The sequence below is a fragment of the Apium graveolens genome, chromosome 3, assembly GCF_009905375.1.
Source record: "Apium graveolens cultivar Ventura chromosome 3, ASM990537v1, whole genome shotgun sequence".
Lineage (NCBI taxonomy): Eukaryota > Viridiplantae > Streptophyta > Magnoliopsida > Apiales > Apiaceae > Apium > Apium graveolens.
Window position 1 is genome coordinate 286,343,879 of NC_133649.1, and position 24,323 is coordinate 286,368,201.

The following is a 24,323-nucleotide window of genomic DNA, read 5'->3' on the forward strand; positions in this document are numbered from 1 at the left end:
TCTAATTTGTGACTTAGTAATAAGATGAACAAGGTAAACTTAACTAAGCTCAAATATCAGATTTTGCTAGTGTTATAAGATTTCCACTGAAATAATTACTTCTTCCATGGAATCATTTGTTCATTGAAGACTACTAGGTCAGTTATCTAGCACAATTATCCTCATAGGATTGAACAATTACTTAAACAGACATATCACTTATTAGAATTAAGAGATATATATATCAGACAACAGTCAGTACTTAAAAAACATTTATCATTTAAGCACAGAATACACGAAGAGATTAATTCTGTAAATACTGATCATAAGGTCTGATAACACATAACAAGTTTAAGCAGATTTTGAGAAAGAACCTGAAACCATTCCAAGTTCATTTACCAATCTTGTAAAAGTGGCTTCACACAGTGGTTTTGTGAAGATATCTGCTACTTGTTGATCTGTGGGAACAAAATGCAATTCCACTGTACCTTCATCCACATGTTCCCTGATGAAATGGTACCTTATGCTGATGTGCTTTGTCATAGAGTGTTGAACTGGATTACCTGTCATAGCAATAGCACTTTGATTATCACAGTAAATAGGGATTTTGAAAAATGTTAACCCATAATCCAGTAACTGATTCTTCATCCAAAGAATCTGTGCACAACAGCTTCCTGCAGCAATATACTCTGCTTCTGCAGTTGATGTGGAAATTGACTTTTGTTTCTTGCTATACCAAGAAACCAATCTGCCTCCAAGAAATTGGCAGCTTCCACTTGTGCTTTTCCTGTCAATTTTGCAACCTGCAAAATCTGCATCTGAGTAACCTATTAATTTAAAATCTGATTCTCTAGGATACCATAATCCTAGATCAGCTGTTCTTTTAAGATACTTAAAGATTCTCTTTACAGCTGTTAAGTGAGGCTCTCTTGGATCTGCTTGAAATCTTGCACAAAGACAGGTAGCATACATGATATCAGGTCTACTAGCAGTTAGATAGAGTAGTGAGCCAATCATACCTCTGTAGTCAGTAATATCTACTGATTTACCGGTATCCTTATCCAGTTTTGTTACAGTGGCCATGGGAGTGGATGCACTTGAACAATCTTGCATTCCAAATTTCTTCAGCAAGTTTCTGGTGTACTTAGATTGACAAATAAAAGTGCCTTCTTCACTTTGCTTGACTTGAAGGCCCAGAAAATAACTAAGTTCTCCCATCATACTCATTTGATATCTTGACTGCATTAATTTGGCAAACTTTTTGCAAAGTTTGTCATTTGGAGACCCAAAAATGATATCATCAACATAAATCTGGACCAAAAGTAAGTCCTTGCCATGGTTGAGATAGAACAGTGTTTTGTCAATAGTTCCTCTGTTGAATCCACTTTCCAGAAGAAACTGAGCTAAAGTCTCATACCATGCTCTAGGAGCTTGCTTAAGTCCATAAAGTGCTTTATCAAGCCTGTAGACATAATCTGGATGTTTGGAATCTACAAAGCCAGGAGGTTGTTCAATATATACTTCCTCCTCCAATTCTCCATTGAGAAAAGCACTTTTCACATCCATTTGAAAGACAGTAAACTTTTTGTGAGCAGCATAAGCCATGAATATCCTTATGGCTTCTAACCTAGCAACTGGTGCAAATGTTTCATCATAGTCAATTCCCTCCTGTTGAGAATATCCTTTTGCAACCAGCCTTGCCTTGTTCCTTACAATTATGCCATCACTGTCAGTTTTATTTCTGAATACCCATTTTGTACCAACAACAGATCTATTCTTAGGTCTTGGCACTAAGGTCCAGACTTTGTTTCTTTCAAATTCATTCAACTCTTCCTGCATTGCTTGCACCCAATCAGCATCTTGAAGAGCTTCTTCCACTTTCTTTGGCTCAGACTGAGAAAGAAAAGAATTGTAAAGACATTCATTCGAAGTACCTGTTCTAGTTCTGACACCTGCATCAGGATTTCCAATTATCAAATTAGGTGTATGTGATTTTGTCCACTTCCTTGCAGATGGAAGGTTTTCTCTAGAACTGGATGCTCCCCCATGATTCATGCTGTCTTCGTTTTCATTTTCTGATGCTCCCCCTGAAACTATGCTCTATGAGTTGGATTCTTCAACATTTAAATTTTCAGCACTGTCAGTACTTGGCTTATCAGAACTTGACGAATCAGAACTTGAAGAGCCAGATGTATGTTCTGATGCTTCTTGAGATGTGATATTATCTTGAGTATGCTCCCCCTGCATTGGTGCATCTTCCTTTGACGTAGTCACCACAGTTTCAATAACATCAGAATTTAATTCATCAGAGTTTACAGTATCAGGAATTAGACTGTCAGGATTTAAGATATCAGAATATGAATCTTCATTTTCAAATCTCAGCTGATCATGATCAATGCATTCTTCAAGTCCAGTGATCTTCTTGTCATCAAAAGAGACATTGATAGATTCCATGACCACTTTTGTTCTCAAATTATAGACTCTGAAGGCTTTTGTGGAAAGTGGATATCCAACAAAGATTCCCTCATCAGCTTTTAGATCAAACTTGGATAACTGTTCAGGATGAGTCTTGAGAACAAAACACTTACATCCAAATACATGAAAGTATTTCAGATTTGGCTTCTTGTTCTTCACCATCTCATATGGTGTTTTTCCATGCTTGTTAATGAGTGTTGCATTTTGAGTAAAACAAGCAGTCTGCACAGCTTCAGCCCAGAAATAGGTTGGAAGCTTTGCTTCTTCAAGCATTGTTCGTGCAGCTTCAATGAGAGTTCTATTCTTCCTTTCAACAACTCCATTTTGCTGTGGAGTTCCAGGAGCAGAAAATTCCTGCTTTATTCCATGATTTTTGCAGAACTCTTCCATTATCTGATTCTTGAATTCAGTGCCATTATCACTCCTCAAAATTTTCACAGAATCTTTGATCAATTTATCCAGATGTTTGACATGATCAATCAGGATAGATGCAGTTTCACTTTTTGTGTGCAAGAAATACACCCATGTGTATCTGGTGAAATCATCTACTATGACCAACGCATATTTCTTCTTTGCAATAGACATGACATTTACTGGACCAAATAGATCAACATGAAGTAGATAATAAGGCTCAAGAATCGATGATTCAGTCTTGCTCTTGAATGAAGATTTTCTTTGTTTGGCCTTCTGACATGAGTCACAAAGACCATCTGGAGCAAACACTGATTTTGGCAGTCCTCTCACAAGATCTTTCTTGATCAGTTCATTTATCTTGTTGAAGTTTAAATGAGAGAGTTTCTTGTGCCAATTCCAGCTTTCTTCAATTGAGGCTCTACTCACTAAACAGATTGCAGAACCATCAGTACTTGTTGAAAGCTTAGCTTCATAAATGTTACCACGCCTGAATCCTTTCAGAACAACTTTGCCTTTAGATTTACTTACAACTTCACAGTGTTCTTCAAAGAAATCAACATGATAACCTCTGTCACAGATTTGACTTATACTCAGTAGGTTGTGTTTAAGTCCTGAGACCAGAGCTACTTCTTTAATGATGACATTCCCAAGATTGATATTGCCATATCCCAAAGTTTTTCCAATGTTGCCATCTCCATAAGAAACACTTGGGCCAGCTTTCTCCACAAAATCTGATAGCAGGGCCTTATTTCCAGTCATATGTCCTGAACATCCACTGTCCAGAACTAAAATATTTTTCCTGTTGCCCTGCAATCAAAAAGACCACTAATTATTAGTTTTAAGGACCCAGACTTGCTTGGATCCTTTGGCCTTTTTAAGTTTGTTAACATTTGCAGCGGATTTAGCATCAGATTTTATGTTAACAGTTTTCTTATCAGAACTTATACTACCAGACTTTGAATCAGAACTTACACTAGAAGGAACAATAGAAACTTTCTTTAAAGAAGGTTTTATTTGATAATAATCATAGTACAAACTATGATATTCCTTACAAGTATAAATGGAATGCCATACACTACCACAATGAAAACAAGGATTTTGTGGTTTGTATCTAACAGACTGACTCTTAACTCCTGATTTTGAAGATAAGGAGTTAATATTCTTATTCTTCCTGCAAAAAGAAGCCAGATGGTTAGAACTTCCACAGTTATGACATGCTTTCCTAGGAGCATCAGGAACAGATTTATAGTTATTGCTTTTATTCACACCTTCCTTTCCATTCCTGTTTTTCCTAGGTGATTTTTCCTTGTTTGCATTCTTAACATCTTTCAGCTTATGCTTAAGCTGCTTCTTTGTCATTAAGCCTATGTTGACTTCAGCTGTCTTTTCCTGTTTTAGTTTGTCAGAAGTTAATTCCTCTTTAACTTCTGATTTCTCATTATCAGACTTTACAGATACAAACTTAACAGGTTTTAACTTCGGCTTTTGCTTATCAACAGGCTTAATTTCTACAGTTCCTTTCTCATTTTTATCTTCTCCATAACCTAAGCCCTCTTTCCAGTTTCCACTGCTTAGCAAATTTTGAGTTGTTTTGCCAGAGTTAGTCCAAGTCCTGATTATCTCTCTTTCCTTTTCTAACTCAGTTTTTAGAGATTCATTCATTTTTAGCACTTCATCCCTTACATAGAAAGCATCATCTCTATCCTTCTGAGTTTGATGGAACATGACTAACTCTTTTTCTAAGAAATCATTCCTTTTCTTAAATGCAAGATTTTCAGAAGTTAATCTTTCACATGTTAAAGTTTGATCTCTATAACTAACAAACATGGTTTTAAGATATCTTCTCAACTCATTAATATCATCAGTATGAAAAGCATAAGTAGTCTGAGGTACCTTTGTTTCAGCAGCTTCAGAATTGCTCTCAGCACTTTCTTTATCAGCAGTTGCCATCAATGCATAGTTCTCCTCACTTTCAGAGTCTGAAGTGTCTGTCCAGCTTTTCTGCTTTGTGACAAGAGCCTTGCCTTTGTCACTCTTTATCTTCTTGCAGTCAGGAGATATGTGGCCTTTCTCACCACAGTTATAGCATTTAACATTGGTGTAATCTCCTCTGTCAGACTTTCCTCCTCTGCCTTCAGGTCTTCTGAAATTCTTCTTATCAGAACTTATGCTTTTTCTGGAAAACTTCTTTCCCTTACTGAACTTCCTGTATGCAATCTTTGTGATTCCTTTCACCATAAGAGCACACAGCTTCATCATCTCCTCATCAGCATCAGTCTCAGGCAAGCTTTCAGAATCTGAGTCATCATCATTCTCAGAACTTGATGACTCAGTATCAGACTTTATGAAAAGAGCTTTGTCTTTCTTTGAGGAAGGTGCTTTATGGGATTCCTCTTCAGCCTTGAGAGCAACTGTCCTTGACTTTCCTCCTTTCCTCTTGCTTCTTTGTTCCATCTCAAGTTCATGAGTCTTGAGCATTCCATAGATTTCATCAAGAGTTGTTTCATCAAGATTGTAGTTATCTCTTATTGTTGTTGCCTTCAAATCCCAGCATTCAGGAAGAGCTAACAGGAATTTTAGGTTGGTATCTTCAAGATCATACTCTTTATTCACCAATGACAAATCATTCAAAAGTTTGACAAATCTATCATATAAATCATTCAATGACTCATTAGTCTTTGAGTCAAAGTGTTCATTCTCTTGAGTGAGAATTGTCTTCCTGTTCTTCTTAATTGTGTCAGTTCCCTGACACCTTGTTTCCAGAGCTTCCCATATCTCCTTAGCAGTCTTGCAGTTGATTACCCTGTTTGACATTACATTATCAATGACACTATGCAGTAAGTGTCGTACCTTGGCATCCTTAGCAATAGATGCTATATCTTCAGCAATATAATCACTCTTTTCCTTTGGTACGGTCTTTGCTGCTTCACCTGCAACTACAACAGCGAGCTTGGTAGGTTTGTGAGGCCCTTCCTTGATTCTATCAAGGTATTCTGGATCTGTTGCTTCCAGAAACATGGTCATCCTTACCTTCCATATGGGATATTCAGATGGTCTCAATATGGGAACTCTGATAGTCTCATATCGACTCTGAATTGACGTCTTTGATGACTCCTCAGTTTTGGTAGGCTTGGTTGGAGTTTCTGTGTCAGACATGATTGTGTTTGGATCTTTAACTGTATGTGTGTTAACAGAAAGCTCTGATACCACTTGTTAGGTCACACTATCACTGTAGAGGGGGTGAATACAGTGTTTATTACAATCAAATCGAACTTCAAGAACTTATGTAACAGAAAACAAACTTTATTGAAACAATAAACTCGGTTACAATCTGGAACTGTTATCTCTCAGTGATGAACAATATCACGAGAGCTTCTAGGGTTACAAAAGAATAATAACTTTTTTTTATGATAACACTTATAGTGTAAACCCTATGTCTGTGTTTATATATTACACAGTTACAAGATAATCGCTAATTGATATGGAATATAATTATGCTTCCTAATATATATCAATCAGATATCTTTTCTTCCAAGTATTCCATTCTTTATGGAATTCCTTCTTCATGCATATCTCTTTTTATGTTTATCTTGATCTTCTTAACTTTAATCAGCTACTGTCCTTATCTGATCGTCCTTCAGCACTTAAGTTCTGATATCTATCTCCTGATGCTTATCTCCTGATAACATAAGTACTGATATCCCTTAAGTCCTGACGTCCAGTATAAGTACTGATTAGTTAAGTACTGATTTGTCCTGTTCAAATAAGATCTGAAATCTAAACATAAAACATATTAACCATGACATTATCAAATATATCTAACAATTTCCTTTAGACTGGGTAGCTTTCTTGGGTGGCATTTTCCTGAAATATAGCAGGGAATTTATTCAAAAACATAACTAGAATGTATAACAGAAAATATCACCGCTCAAACGGTGCACTTGTATCAGGAAAATGCTGCCCAATCAGAGTACCCATGTCTTTATTATCAGGATCCATTTATAAAAGATATCTAGATTAACAACCCTAGTAACAATTGCAACAATGACAGTAGCAGAAATAACAACAGTGCAGGAAACTGGAATATAAAGGTACTGGATAACATAGTATAGCTTCTTAATATAACATCAACTGATTAACGTCCCACTACTACTTAAGTGGAACACTAATTAATCTGATAGACTACACAACTGGGATGGCTATATCAACCACCAACTACAAAGAGCAACTAGTAATCCGAGTCAAATTTAATGAACTCTGGACTCTGCTGAGTCCACCTAGTCCGATTTTCAACCAACCATTCCTCCAAAGGTGATTTCTTATCTCCTCTTATAGGATCGATGTCCTCGTCGATCTCACACAAACATACATATGGAACCTGGGCAGTGCCTTGGCACTTCCGGCCAGACAGAACTCTGATACCATTTATAACATCCAAGCCCACAACCGAATACGTACCATACCCAATAACCCTCCACAGGTCAATCTGAAAAAACTAGCAATTTGGTACATATTAGTTATTGACTTGTATCTATAAAGGTCCCAAATACTCTTATTCTTATCGATATGAGATGTTAAAGTTTTGCGTGAGGTTTGGTCAAGATCGTGCCATGTTCCTAATAGATTTGAAAGTTAACTTAATCTTATAAATACATTTTGGGTTGTTTTAAGTTATATTATTTTATATATGTATTATTGAAGGTGTAATTTTTGTTGTTGAGTAGTCGAGTTTGGATAACAATAAGGGATGAGTTTACTGTGGAAATAAAACATGTCTCAAGAAATACATGTAAGGGCTCAAGATATAAACAACAGTACTGGTCCACATACACCACGAGACTTGGCTGTCATAGCAGCCACTGATTACTATCATCACACATTATCCGAACTCACCGAGGTCGCACACGCGGTCCAATAACATCACTTGACATGAAGGATGAGATATTAAAGAATAACATTGGTTTCTCTTCAGCTGACATATCAAGGGTTTGCTCACAAGCTGAACTCTCACGATCAGACTCATTTTCTCAAGAGGAAAACTAGAAATCTCTATCGGACATTACCAATAGTACATATATACGAGGGAGACATACTAAAATCTAGGGCAGTTCCAGCCAATCCTCAATAAACATCAGGGTTACGCCCTCGAAACCCTTGACTGAAACCTTAGACTCGCTCTTCTGATTGAGTTCCTGACTCACACCTTTATATGAACCTTTCTACACTCTTTTGACTCCATTCCTAACCTAAATCAGGGATTAAACCTGTAGCTCTGATACCAACTGTGACGGCCTCAACCCCGGGGTCAGGAGTTGACGTCACCAATATTAATAATAACAAACATAATATAATCCAATTCAATATTATTACATAAACACGACCTCTTTACCAAGTTCTTTTCCAGGTTTAAGTATGAGTTAGATTACAACTATTACATAACCAACTTATTAAAAACCATCCTGACATAACTAACTTAATACAACAACTCAACTGACCATCTTTGGTATGACACAACTACCTCAGAGGAGCTTGGTACGGAAAGAATCGGAACTCTGCCCTGATTATGATGGAAAGGGTCTTCTAGACATCTGCAATGAATATATATAAATCATTTTGCAAGGGTGAGCGATCGATCACTCAGCAGTACCACTATATGAATAACAAGTACAACAATTAACGAATAAACAGTTATGGGAACAGAATTCGTAACTTGTTACAAAACAAGTAAAACAGTATGTAAACCGGATATCAACAACTAACATGCTCTATAAAACAATATTATCAGTCGTGTGCTGCGTAAATACTAGAGTCCTATTTTAGCATGCTATTTCCATTTCCAAATTCACTGTTTTATAATGGGAACCACAAAACCATTTGTTCCGTCACGGGAACCACAAAACTAAAATCAAATATACATTGGATGTCAACTAGGGACGGCTGATCAAGCCTCCACACAAGTTATCTAGGATAGTTGGCTGGGCTATCACACAAATTATCTAGGAAAGCTGACCGGGCTTTCACACAAATTAACCATTTCCGCAGAGACTAGCTAGGTCTCTGATTAACTATGCTAGACTAATCGGTGAAGATAGGGTGCGCAACCGAATTAGCCACTTACGCAACGTTATCCAATATCTGATTCTTTTATCTAGTTTTTTAAATAACTTTTACCTATCTCTTGTGAAAAATAATTCTGTCACAGCACACTATTCAAAACCTCTTTGCCATTTTTAATCACATTTTAGAGATGGGTACTTTCAGAAATTACTTCTCCCCAAAACATATTTTAAACAACATTTTCAAATACAGAGGATACATAACTTAAAACGTTTCTGTTCCTGTACGAGAATAAAACAACAGTTCATTCATATATACTGAACCATAAAAATATGGTCAGGGGTACTTGCCTTGCAGAGCTTTACCACTATTATTGATTGGCCTTGGACCGACTTGGACGTTCGGGCCTTGTCGCCTTACTATTAGATTATCCTGAATCCGACCTCAACTCTCAGGTCCTTCGATTGGAACCTTGATGAGCCTGTCGATCAATCACTAGGCTATTCTTAGTCCGATGTCAATTCTCGGATCTTCCGACTAGAACCTGTAGAGTCGAAATACCCTACGTTAGACGACCAACTATGCTTGATATATCCTCGCTTTCAAGTCTACCCGACCGATATCACAACCCGACTTGTAGGCATACATATTATTACGTTACACACAAAACAGCTAGGATCCACGTACTTAAAACTCGGTTCGATAATCATGTCCAGAAAGTACGTATAACCAACGTTTCGAAAATATGGTTGTTAATTATTACATAAAATATCTGATCATGACACACAAGTAGATCTCGCAAAATATTTATAATTATATATATAATAATATATAAATATTATTATTTTTTATAATTCCCGCACAAAATTTATTTTTATGTCACGAAAAGCACTCAACAAAAATTTATCCTGCAGAAATAATTAAACCGAATCAAACCAACAAAACCCACTAAATCAACAGAACTACTACCACACAACAAACACAACACACAATCAACACACAGACTCAAGCACATATATATACACATGGTATATATATATATATATATATATATATATATATATATATAAGGAAATAACAGGAAGCCATGCCGGGAATAAGAACCGGAAACAAACCGGGAATTAAAGATCCAAGGCGGCAACCTGACACCGACAACGACCAGAATACAGGGGCGGCGAACAGAGAACTGAGAGAGAGGATCGAAGCACAGGGAAAAGAAATGGAAGAAAAAGAAAGAAAAAGAGAGGGAGAGATTGAGGGATTAAGATAATATAGAGGGAAACGGGTCAGGAGAGATGAAAGGAGGGAGTGAGAGAGACAAGATGAGAGAATGAGAGAGATGTGAGATGCTGTGTGTTAGTGTGTTTCTATTATATTATTAGTATTTTCCTTCTGTTAAACCAACAACCAAGCACCATGTATCACTTGCATTGCCACAGTGTTATTATACCCTGCCACGTATCAACTGGATAATTATAAAGCCCTTACAGTCCAATTATGTCCCGCATTTTTCCAATTTAACGTATAAGCGTGCGGTTAAATAAAATACGAAAAACTACTAAACTACTCTTAAAATTATCAGAATAATTAAAAACTAACAAAACAAAATTTTCATAATTTTAATCCATTTTTGGATCGCACGAGATACCCGCATTTAATGATTTAACGAACAAACGTGCAGGCGAATTTAATCCCAAAAATTCCAAAATAATTTTAAAATTCTCGAAATATTCCAAAATTAATAAAATATGAATTTCATAATTTTTGAAATATCCTAGAATTTAATAATGAATTTACACTATTATACAATCAGAAAATCATTTTGAGATCAATAATTGATGAAATATTGTTTTCTAAATTTTATAAATCCCTAAAAATAATTATTGAAATTATAAAACCATAAAAGTAATTTTAGAAATAATCCAATTATTTATGAAAATAAATCTCCAGTAAAATCACTTTTAAAAGTGAAAACAAAACATATAATTCAACAATTAACCATATAAATAATTCTCAAACACAAATAAGTCGCACACAATTAATAATAAGGCATCACACAACTGGCAGAACCAATACGCACTTTTATTTATTTAATAATTCTATATTTACACTTACCATAATACGAAAATACGAGTCGTTATAATTTAAAGCATAATTTATATCATTAAATCAATTTATTTTCATATTTGTTATAATATATCTTCTAGAATTTGTGATTGTCAAACATGACAGTATAGTAATTAGTATTGACAACAAGATAGACAGACTGTATTTGTTATACCCATACGCGATGAAAGCACTTTGCAATCATAGGAAGTTACACATATTTATTACAGACATTTTTACTTGCCTATATAAAGAAAGACATATTCACTTGTTTTGGTGACTAAAGACACACAACAATTACATCTCTTTTTTTCAATTGTATTACTTAAGTTCTTTAAGTATTTTAGTTCTACATATAATATATTATCATAAAGAAGTTAAAGTTTATTTATAACACATTATCAGCATGAGTCTCTGCCAGAACTTTTACAAAAATACAGTCCATTTTAATTGACGGGGAAGGAGCCCAAAGGAGCCAGAATCCCTGTACGAAGTTAAAACTTGAAAAAGAAGGCACGGTCCGTGTACGGTCTGTTTTACTCGACCAAAAAGGTACGATTTAATTTACCAATTTTTAATTTTATTAATATTATTGTTGTCATGCCAGTTATTTAAAAAATTATTATTATTTAGATTAAAGTTAAATATGTTAATACAATTTTTACATTATGCTTTAAATTTTTACTATATGCTACATGATTAAGTGTTCTCACTTTATATGTCATGTTATTATATCATATTTTTAAATATTTTTTTATATTCAGAATGATAAATCTTGCAAAATTAGAGTTTGTTGCATTGAATATGTTTGGGGATAATTATCTGTCTTGGGTGCTCGATGCGGAATTATACCTTAGTGCTAACGGGTTAAAAGACACCATAAAATCAGGAAAGACCCCAAGTCCCCAATTGTTGAACAAAATGCCAAAGTTATTATTTTTCTTAGGCACCACATCCATAAAAATTCGAAATCTGAATACCTGACTGTCAAAAACCCACTTACCCTTTGAACCAATCTCAAAAATAGGTTTGATCACCAAAAACTTGTCCATTTGCCTCATGTCCGTTATGACTGGATAAATATAATGTTGCAAGATTTTAAATATGTCGCTGAATATAATTCTGCTTTGTTCAAAATAATCTCACAACTGATCTTGTGTGGTGAAAATATTACTGATGCTGATATGATAGAAAAGGCCCTCTCAACCTTTTAACCCAACACTATGATTCTGGCACAACATTATAGAGAGCATAATTTTTGGAATATAGCGAGCTGATATTTCTTCTTCTTGTCGCTAAAAAGAATAATGAGTTGTTACTGAAAAATCATCAAATACATCCCACAGGCTCTACCCAGCTACCTGAAGTACATAACACGTCATTCCAGAAGAATGAGCGTGGGAAAGGGCATAGAGGAGGATGAGGTTACGGATGAAACCGTGGGCATGGAAGCCTTTGAGGTCGGTTTCAGAATCATTGAAACTCTGGCCACCTGAAGTGGCAGCGTGATGGTTTCAACAACTCTGACCACCATAAGTGGCAACATGGAGTGCTAAATAAAATAAAGGCACCACAAGAAGAGGATAATAGAGATATCTGTCTCATATGTGGGGCTCATGGACACTGGTGACGTACTTGTCACACACCTAAATATCTAGTTGACCTAAAAAGAAAAATGGAGAAAGGGTGTAAATGAAATTCGCTAGTCATAATCTAGATTAAGAACCGGACAACAAGATCTCAAATGAAATAGACACTGGTGCTAATATTTATTATGATTTGGATGACTAGATTTTATATGTATTTTTTTGATGTTATGTTTTAGATGTACTTATTTTTAATATTACTTGTTTTCTGTTCACATGTTGTGTAATTTGTTTGCATTAATAAAGTTATTGTTTACTTATATTTACACAATATAAATATGGGAGATATATGCATTGATGACTGTGCAACCACTCACATAATTTTACAAAATCAAAAATATTTCTCACAGTTGACAAAACCAACTCACACGTTTGCAGGATTTCAGGAACATCAAATATAATAGAGGGTTTTGGAAAAGCCAGTTTTATACTACCAAATGAAATACAAATTTATATACATGATGCTTTATATTATAGAAAATCCACTAGAAATCTTACGAGTTTTAAAGATATTCATCTTAATGGTTTACACGTAGAAACCACAAGTGAAAATGAGAAAGAATATCTCCTTATCACCTCAACTATCTCAGGCCTTAAGAATATCTTAGAAAAATTACAATCAATCTCCTCTGGATTATATGCTACCAAAATTAAAGTCATCAAACTCACAGTGTCACCACTCCCAAAGTCAGAGACCCAAAATTAATCACCCTTTGGCATGAACGACTTGGTCATCCAGGAGTATCCATGATGCGTCGTATTATATATAATTCTACAGGACATCCCCTTAAGAATTAAAAGGTTATTCCACATGATGAATTTCCTTGTTCAGCATGTTTTTTAGGAAAACTAATTGTTTGACCATCTCCAGTTAAACTTCAAAATGAGTCTCCAAATTTCTTAGAAAGAATTCAAGGTGATATATATGGTCCTATTCATCCATCTTCTGGACCATTTAGATATTTTATGGTTCTATTTGATGCTTCAACTAGATGGTCTCATGTCTGTCTACTCTCGACCATAAATACATCCTTTGCCAAGCTTCTTTCTCAGATAATCAGATTACGAGCCCAACTTCCTGATAATCCTATCAAATCAATTCGACTAGATAATGATGCTAAATTTACATCTTCTACTTTTAATGATTATTGTATATCGGTAGGAATCTATGTCGAACACCCGGTAGCTCAAGTGCATACACAAAATAGTTTAGCGGAATCCTTAATTAAAAGACTTCAGCTTATTGCACGACCCTTACTTCTAAGAGCTAAATTACCTACTTTTATTTGGGGTCACACAATACTTCATGCCACAAATATAATTAGGATAGGATGATCTACTTACCATAAACAATCTCCTCATGAGTTAGTTCTTGGTCAAACCCCTAATATTTCACATTTTAAGATTTTTGGTAGTGTCGTATATGTTCCCATTGACCTTCACAAAGTCTAAAATGGGACCTCAAAGAAGAGTAGGTATATATGTTGGTTTTGATTCACCATCTATTATATGATATCTTGAACCATTAAATAGTGATGTCTTTACTACTCGATATGCTGATTGCCCTTTTGATGATTATGTATTCCCTACATTAGGGGGAGATAATATTTTACATAAGTTAAATTCTGAACTGTCATGGAATGCATCGGGATTAAGTGCTATAAGTAAACATACTAAAAAATATGAATCCGAGGTTATAAGAATCATTCACATGTAAAATATTGCTAATCAAATGCTGGATGCTTTTAATGATTCTAGAAATGTTATAAAATTATACATACCTGCTATTAATGCTCCGGCAAGGGTTGAAATCCCCATTCATAAATCAGTTTATGTAGAATTGGTTAGTAATTCAAAACCATGCCAGAAGCGTGGTAGTCCTATTAATGCAAAATATGTTGTACCACGAAAGCGGAAATTGATTGGACATGCCCCTGAAGTGGCAATGTTCCAGAAAATACCTTAGAAGTGGTATTACCTTCTGAAGAGGTTTGAGCCCCCGAAGTGGTTACATCAAATACCCCAGAATCGGTATCACCTTCGAAAGAGTTTAAGCCTCTGTAGTGGCTTAGACAAAACCACCAGAAGTGGTATTGCCTCTAGGAGAGGATATTTCCCCTGAAGTGGCACATACTTCAATATAAGCAAAGGTACTTGAAAATTATGAAATCTCAATGAGTTATGTATATAACGGGAAATTATTGGATCGTGGAAGTATTGAGGTTGATGATGTATATGATTTTTCCATGGCATGTGATATTATTATAAACTCCGATCCTGAACCACAAAGTGTGGAAGAGTTTCGACAAAGAAATGATTGGCCAAAATGGAAAATTGCAATACAAGAAGAATTACAATCCTTGCGCAAGAGAAATGTATTTGGATCTGTAGTGCAAACACCAGCTGGTATGATCCCCGTCGGGGAGAAATGTGTGTTTGTACAAAAATGAAATAAGATAAATGAAATTGTGAGATATAAGGCCCGACTGGTAGCCCAGGGATTCTCTCAAAGACCTGAATATGATTACCAAGAAACTTACTCTTATGTTATGGATGGAGTCACTTTTCATTTTCTGATGGGTATGACTTATATGGAAAGATTGGAAATACTTCTTATGGACGTTGTGACAGCCTACCTTTATGGATCACTTGATAGTGATAATTTTATGAAACTCCTTGAAAGATTAAATATAGATAAAACTAAGTCTCGATATTTATACTCAGTTAAATTAAAACGATCATTATATGGCTTAAAACAGTTTGGTCGTATGTGGTATAACATGCTTAGTGAATATTTATTAAATGGTAGGTATGTTAATAATCAAGTGTGTCCATGTGTGTTTATTAAAAGTTCACAAGCTACTTTTGTTATTATTGCTGTATATGTAGATGATTTGAATATTGCAGGTACTTCTGAAGATATTCCTAACACTGCTACTTATTTAAGAAATGAGTTTGAAATGAAAGATCTTGGCAAGACAAAATTTTGTTTAGGTATACAAGTGGATCACTTATCTTCCAAAATATTTATTCATCAATCAACATATACAGAAAAGATTCTTGATCAGTTCTACATGGACAAAGCTCATCCATTAACTACACCAATGGTAATTCAATCACTTGAAGTTAAAAATGATCCATTCCGTCCTAGAAAAAAAGATAAAGATGCACTTGAGCCTGAAGTTTCATATCTTAGTGCAATTGGAGCTCTTATGTATCTTACAAATAACACAAGACCTAATATTGCTTTTGTTGTGAACTTGTTGGCGAGATTCAGTTTTGATCCAACTAAAAAACACTGGGATGGGATCCAACACATATTCAGATTTCTCCATGGAACAATTGATCTTGGACTATTCTTTCCAAATAGTTCAAAGTCACAACTAGTTGAATATGCGGATGCTGGGTACATGTTAGATCCTCATTTTAGATGATCACAAATGGGTTATCTGTTTACCTATTATGATACTGCTATCTTTTGGAAGTCTACAAAATAGACTTTGACATCAACTTCATCAAATCACACAGAATTACTGGTAATTCATGAAACAAGCAAGAAATATATTTGGTTAAGGTCTGTAATCCAACACATTCGAGAATCATGTGAATTATCAAGCATTTCAGACAGTTCGACAATTTTGTTTGAAGATAATACAACCTGTATCAGACAGTTAAAGGAAGAATATATCGAAGTAGATCGAACCAAGCGCATCTTGCCAAAATTCTTCTATACGCATAAACTACATGAAAATAATGACATTGATGTACAATAAATGCTCTCATGTGATAATCTGGATGATCTACTTACAAAGTCACTACTCTAGCGACTGGGATTTTCGCGATGTGTTTAATAAATAAAGTATAGTTTTGTGCTATAATTATGATTTATGTGGATTTATGTGAATGAATAAAAGGTTAATTGATTATATGGTTTAAATGTTATTGTTGTATAATAGTAACTGAGAACGTTAGAGTAACTCGTTCCAGTTTGATGAGTCAGTTAAATGATTAAGCCGTGTTGTCGGGTCATAAAATTGAACGGGACCCATATTAAAAAGGAACTAAAGTGTTTAAGAGTGAGAATGTGAAGTATATTTGATGATCCTAGGTGTTTACATACTATTTGATGTATGCATGTTCGAATTCGAGATCAGTTTTATTTTTTTAATGTTTTTAAAAGGGTTTTTAAAGATTTTATTGATCTTAAAACATTTTTATAAATTTATAGAAATGTGATTAAGGTGTGAGATTTGCCTTATTGCCTTTAAAATAGTCCAAGGGACTTTTTAAAAATATTAGTGGGATTTATGTGGAAGTTTAGGTATTTTAAATGATTTTTTATGGAGTTTAAATTCTATTATTTGGATTTATTTGCAAAATCCATAACAAATGATTTATTCGTTCAATAATTTATTTTAAAATACTAGTGAAAAGCTAATTTTTTATTATTTATTTCATAAACGAGAATGGTTTCATTTTCGGATTTTGTAAGATAATTTTATATTATTATAATTGATTAATGCATTAGAGAATTAGAAACAAGAAAAGAAAATTCAGAATTTTATTTTCAAATTACCAAATTGCCCTTCTTGGCAAATATATAATCACCCCACTCCCTTCTTTTTTTTCTTCCTTCCCCACCGAATCTCTCTTCTCTCTTTTTCTCCCTCACTCCCGAACTCATCTCTCCCTCTCTCGGTATACTCTCTCTCTTCGATCCCTCCCCCATTTTCCATCGATTCTTGATTCTAAGTACATGGTTATGGAGGATTTTCCTTCCGTCATTCGTTTATGTGGATGCATGTTGCTATCTTTAAGTTTTAGAAAACCCCCAAGTTGGGTTATGTGATTCTTTGGTTCGGTTTTAGTGAAATAAAAGAGGGGTTTTGATTTTCATAATGATTCTGTGATTGCATGCTATTTTTGGTGTTTAAATCGATTCATGGTGGAGCTACGGTTGGAAACCCAAAAATGGGGCACCATCGGCGGTGAGCCTCCGGTGAGCCGACGGGGACGATGATGTACATGAGTCCGATAAAACATACAAATTCTTGTTTTTAAGTTGGCTTCCTTGCATGCATGTAGAGTTTTAGTGTGATCAACTTATATTTAGTTTCGGTTTTGAAAAAAATGGTTTAAATGATTAGAATATGGGTTAAATCCATATGGATTCGTAATTTGTAGCCTTGCATGCCGAGTTGATTGGTTGCATGTTGATTTCTAAGGGTTCATTTGGTTTTGACACTTGTTAGGTTCGAATTTTTGATAAAAATCCTAAGGGGAAATGTTTTTTGTAAAAGATAGTTGACGCATGTTAGTTCTAAATGGTTGCATGTGAATTTATTTGATATTATCTGGATGTTTAGGGTTCGAATTTTTATTATTAAATGGGGGAATAGTTGTTTGTTAAAGGTAATTGATGTTTAAGTGGTATAAGGATTTATTGATTTGATTATGTGGTTTTTGTTCAAATTATTGAATTAAAAAGAAAGAGATTAGTTGTTTTGTTGTCGAGTTAAATGAATTGCGATTATTTTCTAAAATATAGATCTTTAAGTATAAAAGTATGTTGTATTATGTGCTATGTGAGTATATTGTGATTATACTCGAGTATAAAAACTAAGTGTTATCACGAGTTGGGGTAATCGTTAGGCGTTCTGAGAAACGTCGAGTGTTGAGTAAGTCGCTAATTAGGGATTCTATTTTGGATTGTAGATTCCGATAGCAGAGGCATTCATGCTAGAAGAGGAAAGGAGATCTTAGGTGGCAATAGCTCCGTACCCGTTAAGCAGGAAAGCAATTTAAGGCAAGTATCTCTGCCTTCTCGTATGTTTCGATTCTGGAGACGATATTGTCAATGCCATGATAAAGTAGTGATCCTTTATAGTAACTGTGATAAACCTATTATTGATTTTTGAGAAACCCTGATATCGATCCTTGTCAAACTTGTTATCAAACCCTATTGATCTTTTATAATAACCCTGTTAAACCCGACATTTTTTACTTTGCTCTATCACCTTTTTACCTTTTGATCTCGTAAACCTAAGAGAACCTTTATGAATCTCCTTACGTAATGCTTTGATTGATCTGGATTCTTCGATAACCCGTATATCTCAATTATATTGATCTTTTGGAACTAACCTGATCCCTGTTTATTTTCGATTCGTTCACTTTCCTTGAAATCTTGAATTAAATTTAAGAATGATTTTTGACTTGAATGAGTCCGAATGATTTCATATTCTTGGTAATGATAAAATGAACTTAGTCAACTTTTCCAACTTCCAACACAAAGGTTTTCTAAACGAATTCCTGATGGATTGGATAGAGACGTAAGAGACTAGTGGGACTAGTCCAGTCATGTAAGAGGCTAGCGAGGCTAGTCCAATATAAGGTTGAAAAAATGCTATAGGTACCATAACGACCAGATGGAGGTCGGTACGGGCTGATCACCCGTATTATAAGATGAGTATTCCAATTAAGGGTTCCTTATTGATTAATAAAAGAGAAAATGATTAGATTCTTTAAGCAGTTGCTTCTTTAAAATGAAAAGAAATGAAATAGATTGAGTTGTATCTTCGTTAAATCATGGAATTGAGAACCATGTTATTTTACAATATTTTTTTTGTTGATTCTCGAATCTTGATTAGATGCTTCCATTCGATTGAGTAACTCATTGAAATCCTGCTAATGATTTGTGATGAATGTCGGCTTTTACCCCATCTTGAGCCTTGATTCTTGAAAGCCCAAGCCTTCTTCATAACTCTTACTTAGCCAATCTTATATAACTGCCACCTAGATAATGAGTGTAGAATGCCTCATATATTGATATTAATATTATGATATAGAACTGTTTATATAGTTACCTGCTGAGCTTCTTTGCTCATTTATTTGCTTTGATCTAACCATGACAGTTAAGCAAGAAGATAGCCAGACTTAGGCGCACCGCTCGCAAGAGCATTCCTGGCGGACCCTACCGGGTTGTAGGTTTCCCGATGCCAGAGCATGTAGCAGTTGTGTGTGTGATCAAGCATTTTCGTTTGATGGGCTTTTCAAGTTGGTTCAGATACAATGGGTTATCTGTCGGTTCCATGTCGGAATTGAATGGATTTGATTTGAATTATATTTTGGGTTGTAATATATTTATTCTGGTTGGTAGTTGTAATCTTCTCTAAAACTCAATCCTGTTTAGATCCTGTTAATATTTAATCGGGGTTTATTATATCTGCTATTGTTATATTAGTTTAATAGTGCGTGGGTCCTCATTTCCTAACCCCGAGATTGAGAGCGTCACAAGTTGGCATCAGAGCTACATGATCTAGTCCCTGAGACAAGTTATGAATAAGTATATATATATATATATTGCGAGAGTGTTCGACTCACATATAGTTGAGTTAGACTATTAGGTATAGTGTAAGTAAGGTAAATAGGTCAAGATAGCATTTGGAGTTAGGGTATGGAGTCAGTTGGAAGTCTTATTTAACCCTAATACTATTTCTTGGCTGTTGTTTTATGTTTCTTAGGACCCTAGTAGTGGTAGCAATTCAGACTCTGAGCATAGTTTTCCTGGTTCCGTAGTGGACTTTATTCCACCCCCTTCAATGGAGACCTTGTATGTTAGTTCAGACCCTGAGGAGGATCCATCTGAGAGCATTGAGGCCCTTATACATGTTTCTCCCGTGAGACCAGATCCAGAGATCCCAACCCCTGAGTGAGAGTCTGCTATGCTTGTGTGTGTGCTTGTCAGTGTTGGTAGCAAGTTGGCCCAGGATCAAGATTTTGTTTACTCCTGTATTCCTGAGTTGGGAGCTTTGGTGGATAGGTTTAACTCGTGAGTCTAGGTAACATACGTCGGTGCTGGAGGATGAGTGGAGAGTTCGTATTCAGATGGTGGAGCAGTTTTCCCGGAGGAGGTTGGATGAGGGACCATCTTCCAGTGATGCTGATGCTGAGGCCAGGAGAGTGCATAAGATTATTCGTTGGATGCAGATAGTGTTGAGGGAAATTCTTGATGGTTAGTGAGTTCAAACGGGACATTTGGTAGAGCCTGTGGTTGTTATGTTTGTGGTTCTTTTTCAGCGCCGGTAGGCTTTAGGATACTTGGTTCGATGTCGGGATCCCTTTTTCTTTTTATGATGTATTGTATTTAAAAACTTAGTGTTGGTAGTAGTAGCTAGGTAAAAGTTAGGCGTAGATAGGGGGATATTTTCCAGTTTTTCCTCTGTTTAACCCTGTTTTATTATACCTTATGACAATACCTGTTGTATTTGAACCTTTTTATCTATGTACCTTTGAATCGTTAAATAAATTAAGCATCTTGTTTTACATTGTAAACCGTTGAGTTTCATAAACCATTCTACATATCATGTTTCCAGGAAACCGTACTTAATATCCTGTAAACACATACTTTGTATCATGTGAGAACCTTAACTTATGAGCAAATTATATAGTAATAGGATTGCATGCGCAACTGGGTAATACTTAAAACCTGAAAAGCTATTTCTAAAAAGAGTCTCTATCAATATGTATTGCATGCTATAGTATTGCTAAATAATTGCTCAATCAGATTTGTAAGAAATGGCCACTTCACCAAATCACCAAGAAGAAGAAACTCAAACCCAGGATCAAGAACAAAACCAAGAAACTCTTATGATGAACCGACTCTTCCAACTTTTACAATAACCCCCAACCCCTAAAGTTGGTAATTTCAAGTATTTTCAATCCGTACATCCCCCAGAGTTTGTAGGATTTCCCGATCCAATTAAAGCCCAGCCTTGGTTGAGAGAAATGGAGAAGACTTTTGAGCTAGCGGAAGTTAAGGATGATAAGAAGGAGCAGTACGCGAGTTATTATCTTAAGGATGAGGTTAGTTACTGGTGGGAATCCTTTAAGGAGTTGCTTGAAGGAGAAGTTATAACCTGGGAGAAGCTTATAGAGATGTTTTTAGAGAAGTATTTACCAAGTTAAATTTAAGACCAGTTGAAAATGAGGTTTCTGAATCTTGGGGAAGAAGACATAACAGTGGCGGAGTATGAGGTGAAGTTTTTAGAGTTGGCCAGATTTGTGCCTGAGCACGTGAATATGAAAGCTAGGAAGGCCAAAAGATTTCAACAAGGGCTTAATCGGTGGATTCGAAGTCAAGTGGCTCTTCTAGAGATAAGGACTTATGCAGCTTTGGTACAGAAAACAATGATTGTAGAAGGAGAAAGAGAAGCAACTAAGAAGGAAAGTGAAGGGAAGAGAAAGTTTGAGGAATCAGATCAAGAACAAGGAAGCTCTAAGTTTGGAGGAAAGTTTGGGAAGAATGTTGGAAATCAGAACCAGAAGTTTCAGATGTTCAAGCCCGGAAATGGAAATCAGAAGAATCATTTCTAGAAGACGGGACAATCAGTGAAGGATAATAGACCCCATATTTAGGAGTGTAAGATTTGTGGAAATCGACACCTGAGGAGGTGCAATAAGCTAAATGTGTCGTGCTTCAAATATAACCAGAAATGACACTACTCAACGGAATGCCCAAGCAGTGCAGGAAAGCCATAGATGACTTGTTTCAAGTATGGAAAAGTAGGCCATATGGCAAGGAACTGTAAGGAGCCTGTTTAGAAGGCGAATATGCTTAGGATTGGGCAAGGACAAGGACCCCCAGCAGCACCAGCAACCCAGTCAAGGGCAAGGATATTCAACATGACCATGAAAGATGCAGTGTAGAATGCGGATGTGGTAGCAGGTATGCTTGTTATGAATTCAGTAGAAGTCAAAATGTTAATGGATTCTGGAGCTACTAGATCTTTTATTGCTGAAAGTGTTATTAATAGATTAAAGTGCATTGCGTACCCTCTTAAACCCAATTTGATTATAAAAGTAGCAAATCAAGAAAGAGTTACTGCCAATAGGATTTGTCCCAATTGTGATATGGTTATAGAAGGTCGACACTTTTCTTCTGACTTAATACCTTTTGAGTTAGGAGAACTCGATGTTATATTATGGATGGATTGGTTGTCAAACCACGACGCTCAAATCGAATGTAAAAGCAAGAAAGTTAAGTTGAAGTCCAAGGATGGAGTTGAGGTGATATTCAGAGAAAAGAGGCAAGAGAGGAAGTTTCTAACGGCTATACAAACAAAGAGATTGTTTCGACAAGGATGCGAAACTTATTTGGCTCATGTAAAGGATATAGAGGAGGACTCCTTAAGGCTTGAAGATATTCCGTTAGTTAAATATTTTCCCGATGTATTTTTAGATGAATTACCTAGACTACCTCCGGATCGAGAGATTGAGTTCACGATTGAATTAGCTCCTGGAACAGAACTAGTTTTGAAAGCCCCATATCGAATGACACCTGTCGAGATGAAGGAATTAACGATGCAATTTCAAGAATTGTTAAACAAAAGAGTAATTCACCCAAGTGTATCCCCGTGGGGTGCACCAGTGTTATTCGTAAAGAAGAAAGACGGAAGCATGAGATTGTGTACCGATTATCACGAATTGAATAAGTTGACTATTAAGAATAAGTACCCTATACCGCGAATCGACAATTTATTTGATCAGCTAAAAGGAGCTACCTATTTCTCGAAGATAGATTTAAGATCTGGATATCATTAACTAAAGATCAAGGTATAAGATATACCCAAGACGACATTTCGAACAAAATATGCTCACTATGAGTTTTTGGTAATGGCATTTGGTTTGACGAATGCGCCAACAACATTTATGGATCTTATGAATAGAGTGTTCAAGCAATATCTAGATAAGTTCGTGATAGTGTTTATTGATGATATCTTGATATACTCCAAGTTGGAGGCAGAACATATGGAACATTTGAGGATTTCTTTGGAGATTTTAAGGAAAAAGAAGTTATACGCGAAGTTTTCTAAATGCAAATTTTGGCTAAAGGAAGTTCAGTTTCTCGAACATGTAGTCAATAGTGAAGGTATCAAAGTAAATCCCGCAAAGATAGAAGCTGTGATGAATTGGGATAGGCCAAAGACTCCCATGGAAGTAAGAAGTTTTCTCGGATTAGCGGGATATTATAGAAGATTCATACAAGATTTTTCTAAAATTGTTGTCCCAATGACTATATTGACAAGAAAGAATGAGAAGTTTGTTTGGACAGATAAGTGTGAAGAAAGTTTTCAAGAGCTAAAGAAGAAGTTAGTAACGACACCAATATTGGTTCTACCTGATGAGAAGGGCGAGTTTGTAATCTACAGAGATGCTTCATATAAAGACTAGGTTGTGTGTTAATGCAACACAGAAAGGTAATAGCATATGCGTTAAGGAAATTAAAGCTGCACGAACAGAAGTATCCTACGCATGATTTGGAATTAGCAGCGACTGTTTTTGCTCTTAAGATTTGGAGACACTATTTATACGGAGAAAAGTGTGAGAATTATACGGATCACAAGAGCTTAAAGTACATCTTTATGCCGAAAGAGTTAAACATGAGGCAAAGGAGATGGTTTGAGTTAATTAAAGACTATGACTATACGATAAGTTATCATCCCGGAAAGGCGAACATTGTAGCAGATGCGCTAAGCCGCAAAGAAATATTGAATACGATAACTTCGTCCGAAAAATTAATCAAAGAATTTGAGAAGTTGGAAATAGAGGTGCAAGTTCCAGAACTTTTAAATGAAGCAACGTATGCGA

The 24,323-nt window shown here is 35.5% G+C and overlaps 1 protein-coding gene across 1 annotated transcript; it reads left to right on the forward strand.

Moving 5' to 3' along the window:
• The first annotated feature begins 22,439 nt into the window (after positions 1 to 22,439).
• LOC141715112 (uncharacterized) lies at positions 22,440 to 23,991 on the forward strand. Its single transcript, XM_074518595.1, has 2 exons — positions 22,440 to 23,066; positions 23,929 to 23,991. Exons 1-2 carry the CDS (start codon positions 22,440 to 22,442, stop codon positions 23,989 to 23,991), a joined length of 690 nt encoding a protein of 229 aa, XP_074374696.1.
• The last annotated feature ends 332 nt before the right edge of the window (positions 23,992 to 24,323 follow it).

Bases quoted from the DNA above. Each gene is read 5' to 3' on its own strand.
- LOC141715112 (XM_074518595.1), top strand. From the start codon at position 22,440: ATGGATTCTGGAGCTACTAGATCTTTTATTGCTGAAAGTGTTATTAAT. The intron at 23,067-23,928 runs GTAATTCACCCA...AATGCAACACAG, and splicing joins AAGAATTGTTAAACAAAAGA to AAAGGTAATAGCATATGCGT.